General features: G+C 52.3%; 1 protein-coding gene across 1 annotated transcript; it reads left to right on the top strand.

Moving 5' to 3' along the window:
* Positions 1 to 6,537: 6,537 nt before the first annotated feature.
* On the top strand, positions 6,538 to 11,346 carry LOC144891858 (uncharacterized). The gene is made up of 2 exons (XM_078776797.1): positions 6,538 to 7,817; positions 10,456 to 11,346. Exons 1-2 carry the CDS (start codon positions 6,631 to 6,633, stop codon positions 10,499 to 10,501), a joined length of 1,233 nt encoding a protein of 410 aa, XP_078632923.1. The 5' UTR covers positions 6,538 to 6,630; the 3' UTR covers positions 10,502 to 11,346.
* The last annotated feature ends 9,848 nt before the right edge of the window (positions 11,347 to 21,194 follow it).

The raw sequence follows: 21,194 nt of genomic DNA, 5'->3' as shown, positions 1-21,194 counted from the left end.
CGTCACGGGGGTTCACACACCTGCTCACCATGGTGGACAGGACCACCAGGTGGCCGGAGGCTGTTCCCCTCGTCTCCACCACCACCGCCGACGTGACGCAGGCTTTCATCGCCACCTGGGTCGCCCGCTTCGGCGCACCGGCGGACATCTCGTCAGACCGTGGACCACAGTTCACCTCCGAGCTGTGGGGCGCGGTCGCCCGCAACCTGGGGGTCAAGCTCCAGCGTACTACGGCCTACCACCCCCAAGCAAACGGGTTGTGCGAGCGATTCCACCGCTCCATGAAGGCCGCGCTCATGGCCGGCCTTCAAGACGGCGGTTGGGCCGACCGGCTGCCGTGGGTCCTTTTGGGCCTCCGCACGGCCCCCAAGGAGGACCTCCAGGCATCCACCGCCGAGCTTGTCTATGGCCAGGCGCTACGCGTCCCGGGCGAATTCGTGCCCGACGCTACCAGTCCCTGGTCCGCAGCTCACCAGCGCTCGGACCTCCAGGAGGCCGCCCGACGGTTTGCCCCCGTGCCAACATCCCACCACGGTGACCCCCAGTCCTACGTCCCCCCAGCACTTCGCACAGCGGAGTATGTTTTTGTGCGTCACGACGCACATCGGGGGCCGCTCCGGCCGCCGTACGACGGGCCCTTCCGGGTGCTGCGACGGGACGACAAGTCGTTCGTCATCGACATCGGCGGCAGGTCGGACCGGATTGCGGTGGGCCGCCTCAAGCCGGCGCACGTGGACGTCGACCACCCACCACGGGTGGCCCTTCCGCCGCGGCGAGGCCGCCCCCCGTCCACGGTGCCCCCCACTCGACCGCCCACCACCACACCGGACCCCCTCCCACGACCCGCCAGGGGTCGCTTCGGCCGGGTCATCAGGACCCCCCTCAAATTGACCCTGCCGGTGCAAGTCGATTCTGGGGGGACGTGTGTAGCGGCTACCGCTGGGTTTTCACAATCGCCTTGCACCTATCAAGGATGCGGAGCGATCACCATGCCGGGCTCGTCCAGGACGCCCGGGCAGGCTCGCCCTCAACTTGCCAGGCCGCAGCCAGGACGCTGGGCCACGCCCCCTCTCGCCTTTCCTGGGCAAACGCTCCGGGATAATATGTATATATATTGCTGCCCGATAAACGGGCTTTTCAGAGTGCCTGAGTGTTTGGTTTGATTAAAGCAACTCGGATGAATTCCAGCTTTTTGTCGCGTCCATTCTTCCGATCGACGTGGGAGCCCCAGCTCCTTCACTACACTGATTAAAAAATAATTCAGAGACGTGTCCAGCACCAAAAATCTCAGATCCGACGACCTACCGTATTTATTGAGTGTAAATCAGTTGTCTAACGAGAGACAGTGTTGAAAGCCTCGCATATTTGGCGGTGTCTGAGTCTCGTGTCAGATTCCTAGGTCTCTGAGATTGATCCGAGGAGTCTTCTCCTTCTCCCTCCTTTTGCTTTAAATATTTCCCTTGTGGTGGACACAAAAGCCCACTGGCGTGGTGACATCATTCCACGCACCAAGTGGGCGGTGGCCACGCCCGAGGGGTAGGCGTGGCCTCATGATATACACCGGGCGACCAGCCCGGAGCATTTCAGTGTTACAGTGTAGTCTTACAATAAAGACGTTTATATTGTTACCAACGCGGCTTTTTAGATGTTATATTGACCGAGCGGTGGTGTATTTAACCGCGTCCGAACAGTTACTCCCCGATTAGAACCCGATTCCACCCGACGTTGACCAGATCGCCCCACAGATATTCAATCGGGAAATCTCTAAAGCGACCGAAAGAGAAGGAAAAAGAAGAAGAAGAAGAATACGGAGGAAGAACAGATTTATTATACACACACAAGCAATGGATGAAAGAAGCAGTAACACAGCGAATCGTTAACTTACACTATTCATTTTTACTTAGCCCCAAGACAACGAGCAGGACAGGACGTTCACACTTACACAGGGGATAATGCAGGCAGGTAGGGCTTGAGGTGGATTGCTTGAGAGGGAGGCAAAGTCGGGAGGCCGCAGCTCGCAATTCCTCGCGGTTTTGGCGGGAAACCCTCCGTCGTGTATCCGCTGCGGTAGACGTCACGCACTGGTTCGGCACACCTGCTCCTCTTCTTGGGGTGGAGCCGTCTCCCTCCTTTCAGCGCATCTCTCCAAAGCTGGTTTCCTTGCCGAGTACCTCTCCTCTTTGGCTTGGAGCGTTTCGCATCTCACCGCTCCTTTTGGTGCAGCCTCTTTGCTCATCTCCCAGGGTCATCTCCAAGGCCTCTCTTAAAGCAGTCCCTTACAGTCGCTTTTATCACCTCCGGCGGAATTAAGCCGCCGGCTCCGAGGGCACGCCTACCGGGTCGCTCACCGCGGTGCTGATTGGCTGTTAGGGCCGGTTCACTCCTTCCCTCTTATGACGAGGTGGAGACACGCCTTTCTTCTCCGACTCAAAGCACATGGGCAATGGCGGCCTACGGGATTGAAAACAACTCCCACCCTTTTGAAAGGAACTTTGGAGAGCGGAGATGTTTGGGGAAATTGGAAGGGCCTACGCTTATTTTGTTTGATACAATGCAAAGTCAATCTAGTGGGAAACACATACTTAGCCTACATGGAATAAGGAAATACACTATTTAAAAGATATATCGTGACCTGCGTGTAAGTTTCATGGAATTAACTAGGACGGCTGCGACCATTATTTACACTAGGGCATGCCCGTACTATATATAAGCTAGGACGTGCCCGTACGTGGGTGCCCGTTCCTTGCCAAAAAAAAAAAAAAAAAAATTTTGTGTAGGGGTGTGTGTGTGTAAACATCCTAGGGCGTGCCAGTACGTGGGTGCAAAAAAACATGCGTGCAAACAACAACAACAAAAAAAAACTTTGAAACCACGTGGCAGTAACGACCACAGAACCCCCCCCCCTCTATTTACATGAATGGTTTGGTCCATTCGCAACGACCACAGAACCCCCCCCTCTATTTACATGCAATGGTTTGGTCCATTCGCAACGCCAAAGCGAACGGCGAACGGCTAAATCGCCATAGCTCGGTAAGTACTTGTCCGATTAATTTCAAACCTTGAAAAGGCACATCCTCGGGTCCCCAGCAATATACCTGGCAAGTTTCAAGTATATCGGACCGGTAGTTGTCGAGAAACAGCGGTCACAGACAAACATACACACATACACACATACACACATACAAACACACATACACACATACACACAGAGATTAATGGAATTATAGATAGATTACGAGGATGTTACCATACTTTTGTAACGTTCACATTGTAACGTTTCCACATTCGTTACACTGCACCCTCCTTTCTTCAGGCCCGTGCTCGGGCCTATTAAACTTTAACATAGTGTGACACGTAGGTGTAATTCCCTCTACAATTAACCTGACCCTGAGTGTGACAATTTTAAAACACAAATAAGTATGTCCCCCTATTGCATTGCACCCTGTCTAACAGACTCAAGCCCACAGCTAACCGAATTACGGAATTATTCTCAAACTATACATTTACGGTGGGGAGCATTATTTACAATGACGTGATTTCTTATTTACAACGCAACCCAGGACCTGTGTTTTTTTTTCTTTTTTTCTTTTTAGGGAACAAGAGAAAGAAATTCCTGTTGGGAGGGAGGAGACAGCACGCATTGCATCGATGCACCAGTACCAATACCACCAAAGCACCCAAAAGCACCAAAAGCACCACAAAGCACCAAAAGCACCACAAAAGCACAATCCGGTGCGCAGTCACCATGGTTCATAATAAACACAACAAAACAACTGGTGGTGGTCTTCTCTTTCTCTGCTGGGCCGATGTTCTTCCCGACGTCTTCTGGCTTCATGCGGCCTATTTGGACATAATAAAAAGCACAACTTGTGTCCATTTTTATTTAGGGCCTCAGGGGCCAACTAAGGGTGGTCCACCTGTTTGGCATAGGTGCCACCTTACCGAGGTCCGCAAGCAAGATTCCCTGGCCCCTATGGCCGGTCTCCAACAGAGGTGCCCTGCCCCAGAACCTGGGGTCCATCAAGTGGTACTTGGCCGCAGAACAGCAGTCCATAAAGTGGTACATCAACGCAATGCATGCTGGTTCTGGGAATCTCGGGCGCACAATGGCCACCTCACGCATGCTCCCCTCGGCACCCAATGGCGCACAGGTCATGTGGGAGACAAAAGAAAGACAATTGAGCGAGGGGTAAGGTCACAAGGGTACACGTCAATAAGGCAATGCAAGGCGAAATGCGTACGGAGGGCGAAGTGAGAAAGCTCGTCCCTACCGTACGTCACCCCCCTGTCACCTACCCTTGCCCTTACCCCATATGTACAAAATCTACACATTTACAAATTCGTCACTACTGTCACGTCTTCCCCATATTTCCCCTATACCAAATTCGTCTCCACAATCCCTCTACTTCAAAATTTGCCATCACCAATTCATCATCAATCCTCACAAGGAGGGAGAGATGGAATTACGCACAATGTCACACCCACGTCATGATGCGTCTCACAATCCAAACATTTGCATCATAAAAAATAATCAAAACATGGCATGGTGTGGAGTACCTGTCACCTCAGGTGAGTGGATGCAGATGGTGCGAGGAGATCCTTCATCCTAACTATTTTCTAAATGACTTTAACACACTTTACACTACCCGGGGTCTCTCCCTGCCAATCCATTGGCCAACTTACACTATGGGTTCTAAAAACCAATTCCCATTGCCCAAACTGTGGTGCCTCTCAATTTGGGGTCTCACTTCCCCGATTCATCTCCCGGTGCTCTCGCACAATTTCTGGGCTGCGACGTCTAGCTCTCCCAACAGGTCTACCCACCTGCACACCTCCACCACTGTAGTTGCCACCCGAGCTTACCTAGCTCCTTACCCTAACCTAGCTAACTGGGGCAGGCCCCTCCTGGCTCTGTCACCCCACTTGGTGCCCTCTGGCACTGGGCTACCCGGGTCCGTCCTCCGGATCCTCGGGCCCCATCCACAACAACTACTACCGGCTCCCAGAGCCCACCTGCGGCCTCACCTGGCCGACATCCTTACAGTGGTGGAGTGCCCAAACCAACTACACACACTAACAGGCTACACGCCCAGCCATTTCCACAACACTAATGCACCCATCCAAATACCATTCTGTCACCCGCACCACAGATGCCAATATCCAACCACAATTTACCTGTACCCTCTACCTAACACTTACACTACCCGCCCCGGGTATCCGTGATGGGGGTCCACTCTTCCCCCATTCACACCTTCGCACCATCCACTCCACTCCACAATTTCCACCATTCTCACTCCACGACCATCCATTCCAATACTCCAGATATTCCACACTACCATTTATTCCACACAGCCACATACACCTGTTGTTGCACACCTGTGCCCTCACACCTGGTGCCACCTGCACCCTCCTTTCTTCCTGGACCATTTGGTCAACACAACACGCAATCACCACTACTCCCTCATACACTGCTCCACACACCTGTTCAGTTGCACACCTGTGCAATCACACCTGTTCCATTCTCACCTGTTCAATCCTCACACACACGGCATCATCTCAGCTAACTACTCCCCTCTGAAACTTGCGCTTCCCAGTCGTCCCTTTAAACTATTGCGCTCCCACGTCATTATAATCCACACTAATCTACCTGCGTCCCCACTACAGGTATCAGTCACTAACTAAACTTAACGTTACCTAATGTCATCTTCGCTAGATCCCTACAATTATCCAAGCCCTCCCTGGCTCGGTTGTCATAGCCACCCCATAAACTATTGCGCATTTGCCCCCCACTGTGAGGGATGGTGGATTTGCCATCCCACCACATCGGGGGTCTCTCACTATAGTGGGGTTCCCACCATGAACAAATTTTCATTTTCACTTCAAGTTTTTGAAAAAGTTTAGTTTTTGGTACCAGGTCGAAGCTTCGGGTCTAAGTAACAATTTTGGTCCGAGTGGACAAAGATCACATGGAGTCTTCATACATTCCCGCCATTTTCCAAGATGGCCGCCATCAAAATCTAATACTGACAATATCTCGGAAACTAATCAACCTAGAAACATGAATTTGGTGTCTATACCTAGGTTTTCATGGTCAAGGAATCAAATAAAACCATTTCTGACTACATCAGAGTATTTATTTGTCCCGAAATGGTAAAATTCAAGATGGCCGCCACCAAAATCCTATATCGGCTATACTTCCAAAACCACTAAACCTTCAGTCATGCTGTTGGTGTCCATGCCTAGAATTTTATGGCCAGGGAAGCAAACAGTTATGTCTCTAAATCAGTAGGTGTATCTCTGTTCCCCAAAAGTAGAAAAATAACCATGGCAATTAGGATCTCACATTTATCCTTTGTGATCATGGAATCAGCTTAGGTTGTTTGCTGGAATATCTGTGCAGTACACGAACTCATTAGCACATTTTCTAGTCGCATTATATATCTGTTGATATATCAGTATGTATCCAAATATCTAAATACAATAGCCATTGTGTTATATAAGTCAGCACACATGAATACATTTTGTATATTTGGAAATCGGTTTGGATAATTCATATGTATGTGCAACTGCTTCTGCTGAATCCCTACTTGTCAGATTTTTGTGTTATGTTATGTCCATGTATACTTGATTATGCTTGGTTATTATATACTTACATGTATTTTCTTTTCGTTCCAGGCTAGTGTGATGGCTGAGACAACGAACTGTGAGTTGTGTGTCCTCTGCCAAGAAAAAACAAACGAAGAACTTGTCTGTCCTCTTGACAACCCAGTTGGTGTACGTAGGGCGGAGGCATACAAAGATATTATCAGCCTTGTAAATCAATTCCGAGATGTTGATGCTGCACCTCACCCAAACTTGGAACTTCCAGATGAAGGATCTATGCAAGCAAATCGAGCATCCTGGCACAAAACATGTCGTCAGTTGTACAAGGCATCAGCACTTGACCGGGCAAAAACACGTTCTTCCAAAGGCTTGCCACCTCTACGAAAACGACCAAGAAGATCTAGCACAGAAACTAATCGAAATTTATGTCTCTTCTGTAATGAAGAAACGAGTAAAGATGACCATTCATTCCAAAAAGTTTCCCTCACCGAGAACATCCATGACAAAGCAGTTTCATTGGGAGAGGATCGCATTGTAGCACGGCTTGCAGAAGGAGATCTGGTAGCTATTGAAGCTAACTATCATCGATATTGCTACACTAAATTCAACCGTCGGCATTATGAAATGCTAATCAGTACAAAACAAGGTCAAGTCACCCAAGACACTGAAATCACAGTAGAAAATGAGCTACTACAATTCGTCAGTGAAGAAATTGCTGGAGGACGTAGAATCTTTGCTCTCCAAGATTTGACAGATATGATGACGGAAAGGTTGGGACAGCATGAGATTCGTAAGACAGTGAACTGCACACGCCTGAAAGAGAGAGTACTTGAACACTTCCCACATCTGACAGAAGAAAAAGGGATCCGAAATCGAGTATTCCTTGTTTGCTCAGAGACAGCTCGAAAAATCATCTCCAGCGCGAGTCAGACACCAGAGGAAGAATCACGTACCTTACTGTTGGCAGCATCAATTCTACGTAAAGCAGTTTTGGATCATGATACTGCTTTCAATTTCAAGGGGTCATTTCCTGAAGGTTGTGAGGAATCTGCTGTTCCAACAAAGCTGAAATATTTCTTTCGTCAACTGCTTACTGGTCCTAAATCATCTCCTATGCAAGACAATTCCAGGACAGTTCTCTCCATGAGTCAACTAACCATGTTGAACATCACTTCTCTTCCTGCAAACTGGAGATGTGAGCCTCCTCTTGCAGTGTTTTTGGCCTTAAAACTGCATTCCCAAACAAGGAGCAAGAAACTGGTACAACTGCTACATCAGTATTGCCTTAGCGTGTCATATAAGAGAGTGCTTACCATTGAAGTTGGATATGCACAAGCTACTGCTGAAAGAGCACATGCCAACGCTGATATAGTCTGTCCTAGCAACCTTCGTCAGCAGATTTTTACGGTTGCAGCCCTTGACAATCTAGATCACAATCCTACGTCCAGAACAGCCACATCCTCATTTCATGGAACAGGTATCTCCATGTTTCAGTTTCCTTCAGTAGAAAACCCAGGGCTGGACCAAGAACCTATAGAAATCGACTTCCATCGACGAGCATCAAGCACCAAGGGACCAATGCTGCCTCCTCTGTACACGTTTGTTCCACCTATGAGCCGGAATCTTGTCACCCAACCTCCTGTGAAAGACGTGCAGCCACAGTCCATGGCGTCATTTGACAAGGAGGAACACCATGAAAAGGCCTAGATGAAAATGGTGCAGGAAAATATGCAAATGGAATTTGAAAGTGAAACTGTTCCTCCAATTATGTGGTCGGCATATCATGCTTCTCGATCGGATGCTGTGGGATCAACAGAGAAATGTATTGAAGCCATGCTACCACTATTCCGTGATAAAGCAGCTACACCAAAAATGATTCGACATGGAATGGACCTGGTCAAGAAAACAACCGAGTTCCTCAACCCACAGCAAATCCCAATCATGGCAGTGGACCAGCCACTCTTTGATATTGCCAAGAAAATGCAATGGACCTTTCCTGAACTCTTTGGAGAAGATACGTTTCTGGTGATGTTGGGAGGGCTCCACATCGAAATGGCTTTGTGGGCGACTATGGGAGATTTCCTACGAGGGTCTGGATGGCCTGAAGCCTTTGCAGAGGCTGGCATTGCCTTGACAGTAGCTGCAGCGACATCTTACTTGAGAGCAAATGATCCAATGAGAACACGGTATGCTCACCAGATTACTGTTATGGTGCTCGATAGTCTACTGAAACGAGCCTATGAGGACGGCGGAAGTGAAATGACCTTCGACGACTGGGTCTCTGTAGCTTGCAAAGAGAAACCAACAGTGCAGTTCTGGTTACTCATTCACAAGTACGAACAGCTCATCTTCATGTTTATTAGATCACACAGAGAGCGAAAGTTCAAACTTATGGTGGCTACTCTGCAAAACCTTGTGCTTCTGTTCTTTGCACTTGATCACCAGAATTATGCAAGGTGGGTTCCCGTATTCATCAGAGACCTTGAAAGTCTTCCATCTAGCATCCAAGAGGAGTTTGAAGCAGGTCACTGGGCAATAAGTCGAAGCAATCATCGTTACTCTTCCATTCCGATTGATCAAGCACACGAGCAGGCCAACAAACGGGTGAAAGGGGTTGGGGGAGTGATCGGGATCACAGAGAACCCTGAGATGCTAGAACGCTGGATTGCAACTGGTCCAGAAATTAGCCGTGTTCTAGAGCAATTCACTGATGTAGATGACGACGAAGATCAAGAGCTCCCTCATCACGAGGAAGGAAGTACATCCCAGCACCGATTTAGGCGTCATGTCACAAATCTCATGGATGTGCTGCAAAGCAGAGGGAATCCCTTTGAAGAGAGTAGTGCAGAACTAGTTACATTAGACAATAAAGTGTGTGTTGACAAGTCTGCCGCCACATCGGTCCGTGTCTTAGAATCTAGAGGACAAGAGCAGTATGACCACTTTCGGAAGAATGTGCTGGACTCAAATGATGTACCTCTGGCAGCTCCGATCAAGAAAAACAACTTGCTGCTGTTCCATGAGGAGAAAACTCGAAAAAAGACAGCACTTCAGAAGAAGGTGCAGCACTTCAAACAACATACAGAGCTGTATGGACAAGCATTCATTATGGTTGATAGCCGGGGTGGAAATTTGGAGGAATTTTTCCGTCACGAATCCTCCTCATCACCAGATGCACTGGCTTCTGATGGGTCCATCAACTCTTGCACCAAGTCAGATTTATTGGCGTGCATTATGGAAGCAAGTGCAAGTACCGGACTATCCGCGGATGAGGAGCTCGTCGCACCAGATGATTATGGGGTCATCGTTATTGATGGTGGTGCACTGATCCACTCTCTTCCTGGCACAACTGTCCAAGGCAAAACATTTGATGAATATTTCACCAAAGTATTCTGCCCAAGAATCCAGCATGAGTTGAAAAGAGCAGCGAGAGTGGATATTGTATGGGATCAGTATCGCACAATGTCAATCAAAGCGACCACAAGAGAAAAGCGAGGAACAGGCACACGACAGCGAGTATCTGGTTCTGCCAAAGTGCCTGGAAACTGGCAAAACATTTTGGCTAATGCCGAAAATAAAAAAGAGCTCTTCTCATTCCTGTCAACAAGCATTGTGCAAACACCATTCCAAGATGGCAAACAGGTTTATATCACTTCTGGTGACCAAGTCATCAATGCAGGGAATGGACCGCCCATGGGACGATGTAATCATGAGGAGGCAGACACTTGTGTCCTGGTACATCTTCTTCATGCCCTCCAATATTCATCACTGGGAATGGTCTATACTGGCGACACAGACGTTGTCGTAATACTTCTGTGTAACTTCCACCACATCAAGGCGGTGAATCCGGAGTCAGATATCTGGATTTCTTTCAAAGCAGGAAAGACAGTCAAAATGATCTCCCTCAACAACATTGCCTCAAGTTTGGGTGTGACAACGTGCAAAGCCTTGGCTCTCTTTCATGCATTCACTGGATCAGACAGCACGTCAGCTTTCAAATTCAAGGGCAAGCGATACTGCTTCAAGCGGAAAGATGAGGTTCCACCCCTCTTGAGTGAGTTTGCGACAATTGCTAGCACCCCGTTTCTTACATCGCCAGAGTTGAGGGAAGTGGTGAGTCACTTTGTTTGCAAAATGTACTCCAACGAACCTATCACTGATGACACCAACGTTGACCTTGTTCGAATGAGGGTTTTCTGTCACAGGACTAGGGATGTGGAAAGAATACCCCCTACAAGTGATGCGCTGGACCAACATCTCAAAAGGAGTGTCTTCCAGGCGAGCATCTGGACTACAGCGCATGAGCCACTGGCACTAGTCCCAAGCCCAAGCAATCATGGATGGATGGAAAAAGATGGCCAACTGGTTCCCATCTGGACCACGTTGCCCCTTGCCAGGGATGTGTTTGATCTAGACGTAAAATGCGCGTGCACAAAACCTTGCTCGTCATGCAAGTGCAAAAAAGCTGACTTGAAGTGCTCACGTTTATGCAAGTGCACATGTCCCAACTAAATGACCATGATGGTTGTGAGAATGAGTAATGATTTTTTAGTTGCACTTACCTAATCAATCAAATATCACTAAGAACAATGAAAATAGAATGTTCGGTTTATATTCATGGTATTTTATAGAATTTACGTTCGTATGTGCTTAATTGTTAACATGCATAATTCTGCTAAATTCTGCTATAACGTTTGTTGTGTAATTTACCATTTCGGGACAAATAAATACTCTGATGTAGTCAGAAATGGTTTTATTGGATTCCTTGACCATGAAAACCTAGGTATAGACACCAAATTCATGTTTCTAGGTTGATTCGTTTCCGAGATATTGTCAGTATTAGATTTTGATGGCGGCCATCTTGGAAAATGGCGGGAATGTATGAAGACTCCATGTGATCTTTGTCCACTCGGACCAAAATTCTTACTTAGACCCTAAGCTTCAAAATGGTACCAAAAATGAAACTTTTTCAAAAACTTGAAGTGACTGATGCCCCAGGCCCCCCCCTACTAACAATTTTGTTCGTCCAGATTCCAACCAATTCAAAAAATTTTCCATTTACTGCCAATTCTACTCACTTTTCTAAATTTCGTTTTAACTCACTATCACTATCACCATCACCCGTCTACTTATTACATCCTCTCGGTGCGCCAATTCACGTCTACAGCCCGGCTTCGTACAGCCGAGCAATGAACGCGGATTCTTTTGTGCCGGCGGCTGGATGCGTCCCGCATTCGGGGCAGGGGCGGGGGCTTACCCGGGCCGAGATCCCACGCACCACCTCGGCGTGGAGCCATCCAATGTCCCGATCTCGACCTGCCGGCACGTCTCAACAAAACGTGGTCGCCATAACGACCCTTCCTATCCATCTGCCCGCTCCGCCTAGTGGAGCTCGGACGCGGCCATTCCAAGCGAGGCACAGCGTGGATCGCGTACGGCGGTTCTTTTGAAACCGCCGTGGTTCGGATCCCCACTGGTCCTCGCGGCACGCGAAGCTGCCCGACGCGCACCGAGGGCCCGATTCGGCTATAAGTCGTTCTAACCTCTAACCTGGTTACCGTCGACGCTTCACCTGGATTCTTACAAGCATACGCTACCCCTTTCTTGCTCATACATGCAGCTGTTCCCATTCTCCTCGTACCTTTCCTTACACACCTCGGTACACTCATTCCGCTCGCCGACTTGGTCACACACCCGACCACCGAACACTTTGGCACACATTCGTTGGTCGCACACCTCACCAACACTCCTCTTCGCGCCCGCTCCTCGGTCACTTCCTCTGTGACAATCACAGGTGTGCTCTCATTCGCACACCCAACCACGTGCCTCACTACCAACTCAAATGTGCCTTCCCACACACGCTCTACCATTCCAGGTGTGCATCCTTCCATTCCAGGTGTACATCCTCGCTCACTTGTCACAACCAACTCACGCTCTACCATTCCAGGTGTGCATCCTTCCATTCCAGGTGTACATCCTCGCTCACCTGCCACAACCAACTCACGCTCCTTGTCACTCTCACTACTCTCACCTCCACTCTTGACAACGCACTCACCCTTACTCTCGACAGCACACTCTTTCCTCATGCACCCGTCCGTTACACACCTTTCTCGCGCATCCTCTCGCGCACACTTTTTCGTTACTTCCTCCGTAACACTCACCACACCGCGCTTCCCTGTGCTCCCTCGCACACGCGCTACGACCGGCTCACTCCTGACGGCACACTCACTCCTCGGCGTGCACTTTTTCCTCACACACCCCATGGTCGGACATTCTCGCACACCTCTTTCTTCGCACACCAGACCTGTCGCACACTTCACCAACGGCCTTTCATGAACACCCGGATCCAAACCAATCCCCAAGCCGACTGAAGCTTTCCTCACATCATATACATTGCCACTCACCTCCGTACCTCGTCTCCGCACCTCCTTTGCCACCTGCAAACTCTTTATTTGGTCAGTGAGCAGCTCATCATGATTTGAACACAGACCTTGTACATATTCCATGACTTCCTCCTTTATCTCCCTTTTAGTTTCCCTCCGTCTCTTCTTAATTTCACTCACCCCCTCTTCCACCTCCTCTAATTTTTCCTTTACCTCCTTCATCTCCCGGTGCGCCCCCTCTATCTCTTCCTCTAACGCCACCTTAACCGTTTCGATGTGCATCCTCACCTCTCGGTCCTTCGTCTCCATCACTTCTGTCACCTCCTCCAACTTCTTCGTCAACCCCTCATGTACCATCTGACATTCCTTTTGTGTTGCTATTAATTCGTTTTTAATGTCCTTTTGTGTCGCTTTCAAACCCCCGATGATTGCAGTGTTCTTTTCCACTTGGTCCGCTAGTTCCCTTTGTCCGACTGTCAGCTATTCTACTCCCTTCGTCAGATCTTCTATTCCCCCTTGTAACTTAGCCGTATTATTTCTCACCTCTTTCTCCATACGCTTCTCACCTCGCTTTACCTCCTCGCGCAGCCCCGAAACCTCCTCACTTACCCCTCGTCGTATTTCCTCCATCTCTTTTGTAGATGCCACCCTCATCTGTCCCAATTCATCCCTCTGAGCATCCAGTTTGGTTTCTACCCCGATTTTCACCTCCTCTATCTGCTCTCCCATTTGTTTGATTTCCCTGGCAGATTGTTCCCCTATTTCCCGCAATTTGTCCTCCATCCTATTTTCTAACCCCATTAACCCATTTTTCACCCCCTCTAACTGATTCGCCTGGGCAGCCATTCTGTTTTCCACCCCCGTTAACCCATTCTTTACCTCTTTTATCCCGTTGTCTAACCCCTCAAAATTATTGTCTAACTTCCCAAATTTCTTGTCTAACTCCTCAAAATTATTGTCGAACTTCCCAAATTTCTTGTCTAACTCCTCACCGGTACCCCTCGCTTCGTCCCTCATTACCCCCATTTGGTTTCCCATTACCCCCATTTTTGCTTCTAGCCTCTCCATAAGGGCCCCCATTTTTCTGCTTTCCATTTTCTCACTATCGTTTTTTTCCTGCATTTCCACCATGAATTGGGTCATGAAGGCTTGCATTTGGGTCGCGCTCATTGGTTCCGCGGCCGTGGCCCCCTCAACCTCGTGCGCGAGAGCGCCATTTTGTGCGTCTGAAACCTCCGCAACCACATTGCCATTTTTCTCCTCCTTCCTTTCCTCCACATACATTTCCCCGAGGTCCTGGGTCGATTCCACCCTGTCTATCTCTCCCACCGACATCCGATCGCCTTGATTGTCCATGGCGCGATCTCAAAATTCGGGTTTTGCTTTATAAAACAAAATAAATTTCGGCAGCTTGTAATTTTGAGCGCGTTAAGCACGCTTCGGGTCCGATTTCGGGTCCGATCTCCCTCCTCGACACCAATTGTTACTCTAATAGTACAATTGGTGTTCCAAAATTTGGGCCTAACAAATTTAGTCCCAGGTCCGAATCCAAATCCTCGACACCAATTGTTACTGACGTGGCTTTTTAGATGTTATATTGACCGAGCGGTGGTGTATTTAACCGCGTCCGAACAGTTACTCCCCGATTAGAACCCGATTCCACCCGACGTTGACCAGATCGCCCCACAGATATTCAATCGGGAAATCTCTAAAGCGACCGAAAGAGAATGAAAAAGAAGAAGAGAAGAATACGGAGGAAGAACAGATTTATTATACACACACAAGCAATGGATGAAAGAAGCAGTAACACAGCGAATCGTTAACTTACACTATTCATTTTTACTTAGCCCCAAGACAACGAGCAGGACAGGACGTTCACACTTACACAGGGGATAATGCAGGCAGGTAGGGCTTGAGGTGGATTGCTTGAGAGGGAGGCAAAGTCGGGAGGCCGCAGCTCGCAATTCCTCGCGGTTTTGGCGGGAAACCCTCCGTCGTGTATCCGCCACGTAGACGTCACGCGCTGGTTCGGCACACCTGCTCCTCTTCTTGGGGTGGAGCCGTCTCCCTCCTTTCAGCGCGTCTCTCCAAAGCTGGTTTCCTTGCCGAGTACCTCTCCTCTTTGGCTTGGAGCGTTTCGCATCTCACCGCTCCTTTTGGTGCAGCCTCTTTGCTCATCTCCCAGGGTCATCTCCAAGGCCTCTCTTAAAGCAGTCCCTTACAGTCGCTTTTATCACCTCCGGCGGAATTAAGCCGCCGGCTCCGAGGGCACGCCTACCGGGTCGCTCACCGCGGTGCTGATTGGCTGTTAGGGCCGGTTCACTCCTTCCCTCTTATGACGAGGTGGAGACACGCCTTTCTTCTCCGACTCAAAGCACATGGGCAATGGCGGCCTGCGGGATTGAAAACAACTCCCACCCTTTTGAAAGGAACTTTGGAGAGCGGAGATGTTTGGGGAAATTGGAAGGGCCTACGCTTATTTTGTTTGATACAATGCAAAGTCAATCTAGTGGGAAACACATACTTAGCCTACATGGAATAAGGAAATACACTATTTAAAAGATATATCGTGACCTGCGTGTAAGTTTCATGGAATTAACTAGGACGGCTGCGACCATTATTTACATTACGAGGATGTTACCATACTTTTGTAACGTTCACATTGTAACGTTTCCACATTCGTTACAATATGTTACCGCTTGTCCGCTTCCTCCTTGCTCACAAGCAGCACGCGTAACGCTGCGCTTTACTGGTGACCCTCGACGTTGGATCTGCCGTAGCGATCCTTCCGAACACGACGCCATTGCAATGGCCAACGACAAGGCAATGGCGATTAAACTTCCCGAATTTTGGGAGGCCCAGGCCGAAGTCTGGTTCGTTCAAGCCGAAGCCCAATTTCAGCTTCGGCGCCTCACCAACGACGACCTGCGCTACTGCCATGTCGTCGCCTCCCTCGGGCCCGGCACGGCCGCTCGAGTTGTGTCCGTCCTTCGCCACCCACCGGACGGCCACAAGTACGAGGCACTCAAGCGGCTACTCCTAGCCACGTTCGGCCTCACGGACGACGCACGGGCCGATCGCCTCCTGGATCTCCCCGAGCTCGGTGAGACGCGCCCGTCGGTCCGAATGGACCATATGCTGTCACTGTTGGGCGACGAAGCCCCCGGTTCGCTATTCCGGGCGCTTTTCCGGCGCCAACTTCCAGCGCAGGTTCGCCTCGCGTTGGCCGGGACCGAGCTAACGGAACCCCGAGCATTGGCCGCCAAGGCGGACAGGTACTTCGCCGCTTCGGACACGCGGGCGAGCGTCGGCGTGGCCGTCACGGCCCTCGACGCTGATGTTCAGCAGCATGTTCCACAGCATCAGCTTCTACAGCGCGCTGATGTTCAGCAGCATGCTGATACGCACCTCGTGAACGCCGCCACGCCCCGCCCACCGCCCCGGCGAAAACCGCCACCGCGGGGAAACCCGCCAACTCCACCGGCCGGGCGGAGCCAGCCGCGCTCCTCCAGCTCCACCACCTGGTGCTGGTTCCACGCCAAGTTCGGCCACGAAGCTCGGCGGTGTCATCCGCCGTGCTCCTTCAACGGGTCGGGAAACACCCGGGCCGGCGCTCAATAGTGGCGATGAGCGCCGGCCGTTCGAGCAGCCTGCTGTTCATAATGGACACCTTCTCCGGGCGCCGTTACCTGTGCGACACGGGAGCGCAGGTGAGTGTCATTCCCGCCGGCACGTCAGACAAGCACGCCGTGGGTGGGGGCCCCGCGCTGCTTGCCGCGAACGGGACGCCCATCCGTACGTATGGAAAACGCTGCCTCTCTCTGCGGTTTGGAGGGCAGGTTTTCCGATGGACGTTCGTCACCGCCGACGTGCCCATGGCACTGCTTGGCGCGGACTTCCTGTGCGCTAATGGGCTCCTGGTCGATGTCAAGCGCAGACGGCTTGTCCAGGCCGAGACGTTCAGCTCGCTCGCTTGTGCGTTGCCCAGCTCAACGAGCGGCTTGCCAAGCGGCTTGCCGAACGATTCGGTTCCGGCCACGTTGGTCTGTACGCTTCCAGCAGCAGACGCATTCACCCGCCTCCTCGCCGGCTTCCCGGCCCTCACGCGGCCCACCTTCTCGGCGGGGGCCGTCAAGCACGGGGTGGCCCATCACATCCCCACCGTCAGGCCACCGGTCTACGCCCGGGCACGCCGCCTCGAGCCGACGAAGCTGGCGGTGGCAAAAGCGGGGTTCGCTACCCTGGAGCGACTCGGCATCGTTCGGCGCTCAGAGAGCGCTTGGGCGTCGCCGCTGCACATCGTGCCGAAGCCCGGCGGGGGATGGCGACCGTGCGGGGACTATCGCCGTCTCAATGACGCCACGACTCCCAACCGCTACCCCGTCCCCCACATTCAGGACTTTTCCGCCCGTTTGGCGGGCAGGTCCTTCTTCTCGAAGGTGGACCTCATACGCGGCTACCATCAGGTCCCCGTCAGGCCGGAGGACGTCCCGAAGACGGCGGTCATCACGCCATTCGGACTCTTCGAGTTCCTGTGCATGCCCTTCGGTCTGAAGAATGCGGCTCAAGCGTTCCAGCGACTGATGGACAGCGTCCTGCGCGACTTGGATTTTGTCTACGTCTACCTGGACGACATCCTCGTCGCCAGCGCGTCCCGCGAAGAGCACCTACGCCACCTCTGCACGCTCTTCGAACGCCTGGGCCAGCATGGCCTGATTGTGAACCCCGCAAAGTGCCGGTTCGGCGCCGCCACAATCGATTTTCTGGGGCACCGTGTCACCAGGCACGGAGCCGTCCCCCTGCCGGCCAAGGTGGAGGCGGTGAAGGGGTTTCCGCGCCCCCGCACGATCAGAGGGCTGCAGGAGTTCCTGGGCATGGTGAACTTTTACCATCGGTTCCTGCCCCGTATCGCCCAGCTCCTGCGCCCCCTGCACGAAGCTCTCCGAGGTAAGCCGGGCAAAGGCGACGTTACCTGGACCGAGCAGATGGACACGGCGTTCACGGGCGCGAAGCTCGCCTTGGCTAACGCCACCATGCTCGTGCACCCGGCGCCCGATGCACCGATCGCCCTCACCACCGATGCCTCGGACTACGCGGTGGGCGCGGTGCACGAGCAATGGGTGCGTGGAGCTTGGCAACCGCTGGCGTTCTTTCGCCGGCAGCTTCGCCCGCCCGAACGCCGTTACAGTACCTTCGACCGCGAGTTGCTCGGACTTCACTTGGCGGTCAGGCACTTCCGCCATCTGCTCGAGGGCCGGGCGTTCACTGCCTTCGTCGACCACAAGCCGCTGATCTTCGCGATGGGCAAGGTCACCGAGCCGTGGTCGGCCCGGCAGCAGCGTCACCTCTCGGCCGTGTCCGAGTACACGACGGACATCCAGCACGTCGCGGGGAAGGACAACCCGGTGGCGGATTGCCTTTCCCGGGCCGTCGCCCACGCAGTCGACCTCGGCATCGACTATGCCCGGATGGCAGCGGACCAGGCCGCTGACCCCGACGTCCAGGCCTTGCGGACCGCCGTCACGGGCCTCCGCGTCACCGAGGTGCCGTTCGACGGCGCGGGCGTGGCCCTCTTGTGCGACGTCTCCCTCGGGCGTCCTCGCCCCATCGTGCCCGCGGGCTGGCAGCGCCAGGTGTTTGACGCCATCCACGGCCTGTCCCACCCGAGCGCGAGGGCCTCCCAAACGCTGATCGCCGACAAGTTCGTCTGGCATGGCCTCCGGAAGGCCGTCCGCGGCTGGGCCAGGACATGCCTCGCGTGCCAGTGCGCCAAGGTGCACCGGCACACCCAGGCCCCATTGGCCCCGTGCACGGTGCCGGAACGCCGGTTTGACCACGTCCACGTGGACCTGGTGGGACCTCTGCCCCCCTCGCGGGGTTTCACCATGTCCTCACCATGGTGGACCGCACCACCCGGTGGCCGGAGGCCGTGCCCTTGGCGTCGACAACGGCGGCCGATGTCGCGCAGGCTTTCATCGCCACCTGGGTCGCCCGGTTCGGCGCCCCCTCAGACATCTCATCCGACCGCGGCCCCCAGTTCACCTCAGAGCTCTGGGGGGCGGTTGCGCAGGGGCTCGGGGTCCGGCTGCACCGAACCACGGCCTACCACCCCCAGGCTAACGGCCTGTGTGAGCGATTTCACCGCTCATTGAAGGCCGCGCTCCGGGCCACCCTCCGCGACGGCGGCTGGGTCGACAGGCTCCCCTGGGTCCTGCTGGGCCTCCGGACGGCGCCCAAGGAGGACCTGCGTGCATCCGCGGCGGAGTTGGTCTTCGGGCAACCGCTGCGGGTGCCGGGCGAGTTCCTCCCCGACTCCACAGCACCATGGTCCGCGGCACAGCAGCGCTCCGCTCTGCAAGAGACCGCCCAGAGGTTCGCCCCGGTGCCAACGGCATGCCACGGGCACCCACCGACGCACGTCGCCCCGGACCTTCGCACGGCGGAGTACGTCTTCGTCCGCCACGATGCCCATCGGACACCACTGCGGCCCCCGTACGACGGGCCTTTCCGCGTGCTGGAGACCGGGGCGAAGCACTTCACCCTGGACATCGGCGGTACTCCTGACCGCGTTTCGGTAGACCGCCTCAAGCCGGCCCACCTTGATGTGGGCCATCCACCGCCAGTGGCCCGACCCCCATGTCGGGGCCGCCCTCCTGCGGGCGGACCCCCGGCACCGCCCAGCCCCGCCGCCACGCCGCCCCCCGGTCCTGCACCCATCCCAGGGGCAGCCAGGGGCATCCCACCTGGCACCCCTGCACCCCGGACGCTGCCGATCGCCAGGGGGCGCTTCGGCCGGGTCATTCGTCTGCCCCGCAAACTGGCCCTCCAGGTGTGCGGGAATTCTGGGGGGGCGCGTGTGGCGGACACAAAAGCCCACTGGCGTGGTGACATCATTCCACGCACCAAGTGGGCGGTGGCCACGCCCGAGGGGTAGGCGTGGCCTCATGATATACACCGGGCGACCAGCCCGGAGCATTTCAGTGTTACAGTGTAGTCTTACAATAAAGACGTTTATATGTTACCGCTTGTCCGCTTCCTCCTTGCTCACAAGCAGCGTGCGTAACGCCGCGCTTTACCCTATTGATTCTTGTCTTTTTGCAATTGTTGTTTTCATGTATTGTTATGCATTCTGTTTGCCACTCTGTCAAAGCGCCTTTGGGCTTCTGGAAAAGCGCTATACAAAATAAATGAATTATTATTATTATTATTATTATTTACGGTTTCTCCATTGAAATCCTTTGTTTTCACTGACGTCACAGTTTCTGTGTACACACTTCAAATTACCCATCTCGCATTGCGCGGCGGCCATTTTGATACCCAAGCTAATCTGTCCGTGTGCGCTGATATTGATTTGTTGCGTTGGTTTATGGTGAATGCGGATCGCTTTTATAAAGTAATTTTGTTTGTTTTGTCACGTTCATGTGGAGTGTGGTGCCATCTAGTTTATATTACGTATTGTTGCCCAACAAACACAGAACATTCGGTTTAAGTTTGCCGTGGACCAGTGAACTGGTGAACACCTGGGCAGTGGGTCAATCTGCAACCAACTACCTGTAGAACAGACTTGGAGTGTACGTAAGGATACGGTAGATCCAGGCTTGAGTCTGGCTTGCAGTGCGAGTGCCAACCTTGGCTACCAAGAGACGCTCCCCCCGGACGTTCTTGTTCGTTACAAAGAGAAGATTTCTGTCATTGGGTGTGACCCTTATGGTCTATCAAATGATCAATTTGAGAAGAATGTGAGCAAGTGGCCTCAGGTGACCCACATCGACGTGATCAACAACCTGTTGTTCAGCAAATCGGCCTATACCAAAGATGAGTTGAAGAAGTATAAATCCCTCGAGGCATACAGGTTGTACCAAGATGAATGGGTGCGACAAATCCTACACAAAGAACTGAATGACGTCCACTTGATTCGATCCAAGGTATTAATATATTAAACAAACATGTATTTTTTAAAGCTGCTTGTGTTAATGTTATGGGCCTGATTGATTAAGTGCCCTCCATTTGTTCAAAAACCACTGCAGTTTTAAGCTGTGCATGCATGTGTGCATACTTTGTAGACCACCAAGATTATAGTAATTGTATGGTTATACAATGAAACATGTTCTTACTTACTGTTAACAAAATGCTCGGAGCAGACAGGTGTGCGATCCCACTGTGATTCTGTTTGGATGTCACTGCGATTGATGGCAGCCTTCCACAAAC

The sequence above is a fragment of the Myxine glutinosa genome, chromosome 4, assembly GCF_964187855.1.
Source record: "Myxine glutinosa chromosome 4, kmMyxGlut1.1, whole genome shotgun sequence".
Lineage (NCBI taxonomy): Eukaryota > Metazoa > Chordata > Myxini > Myxiniformes > Myxinidae > Myxine > Myxine glutinosa.
Note: the sequence above shows the minus strand (reverse complement) of the source record. Positions and strands in the feature narration are given on the sequence as shown.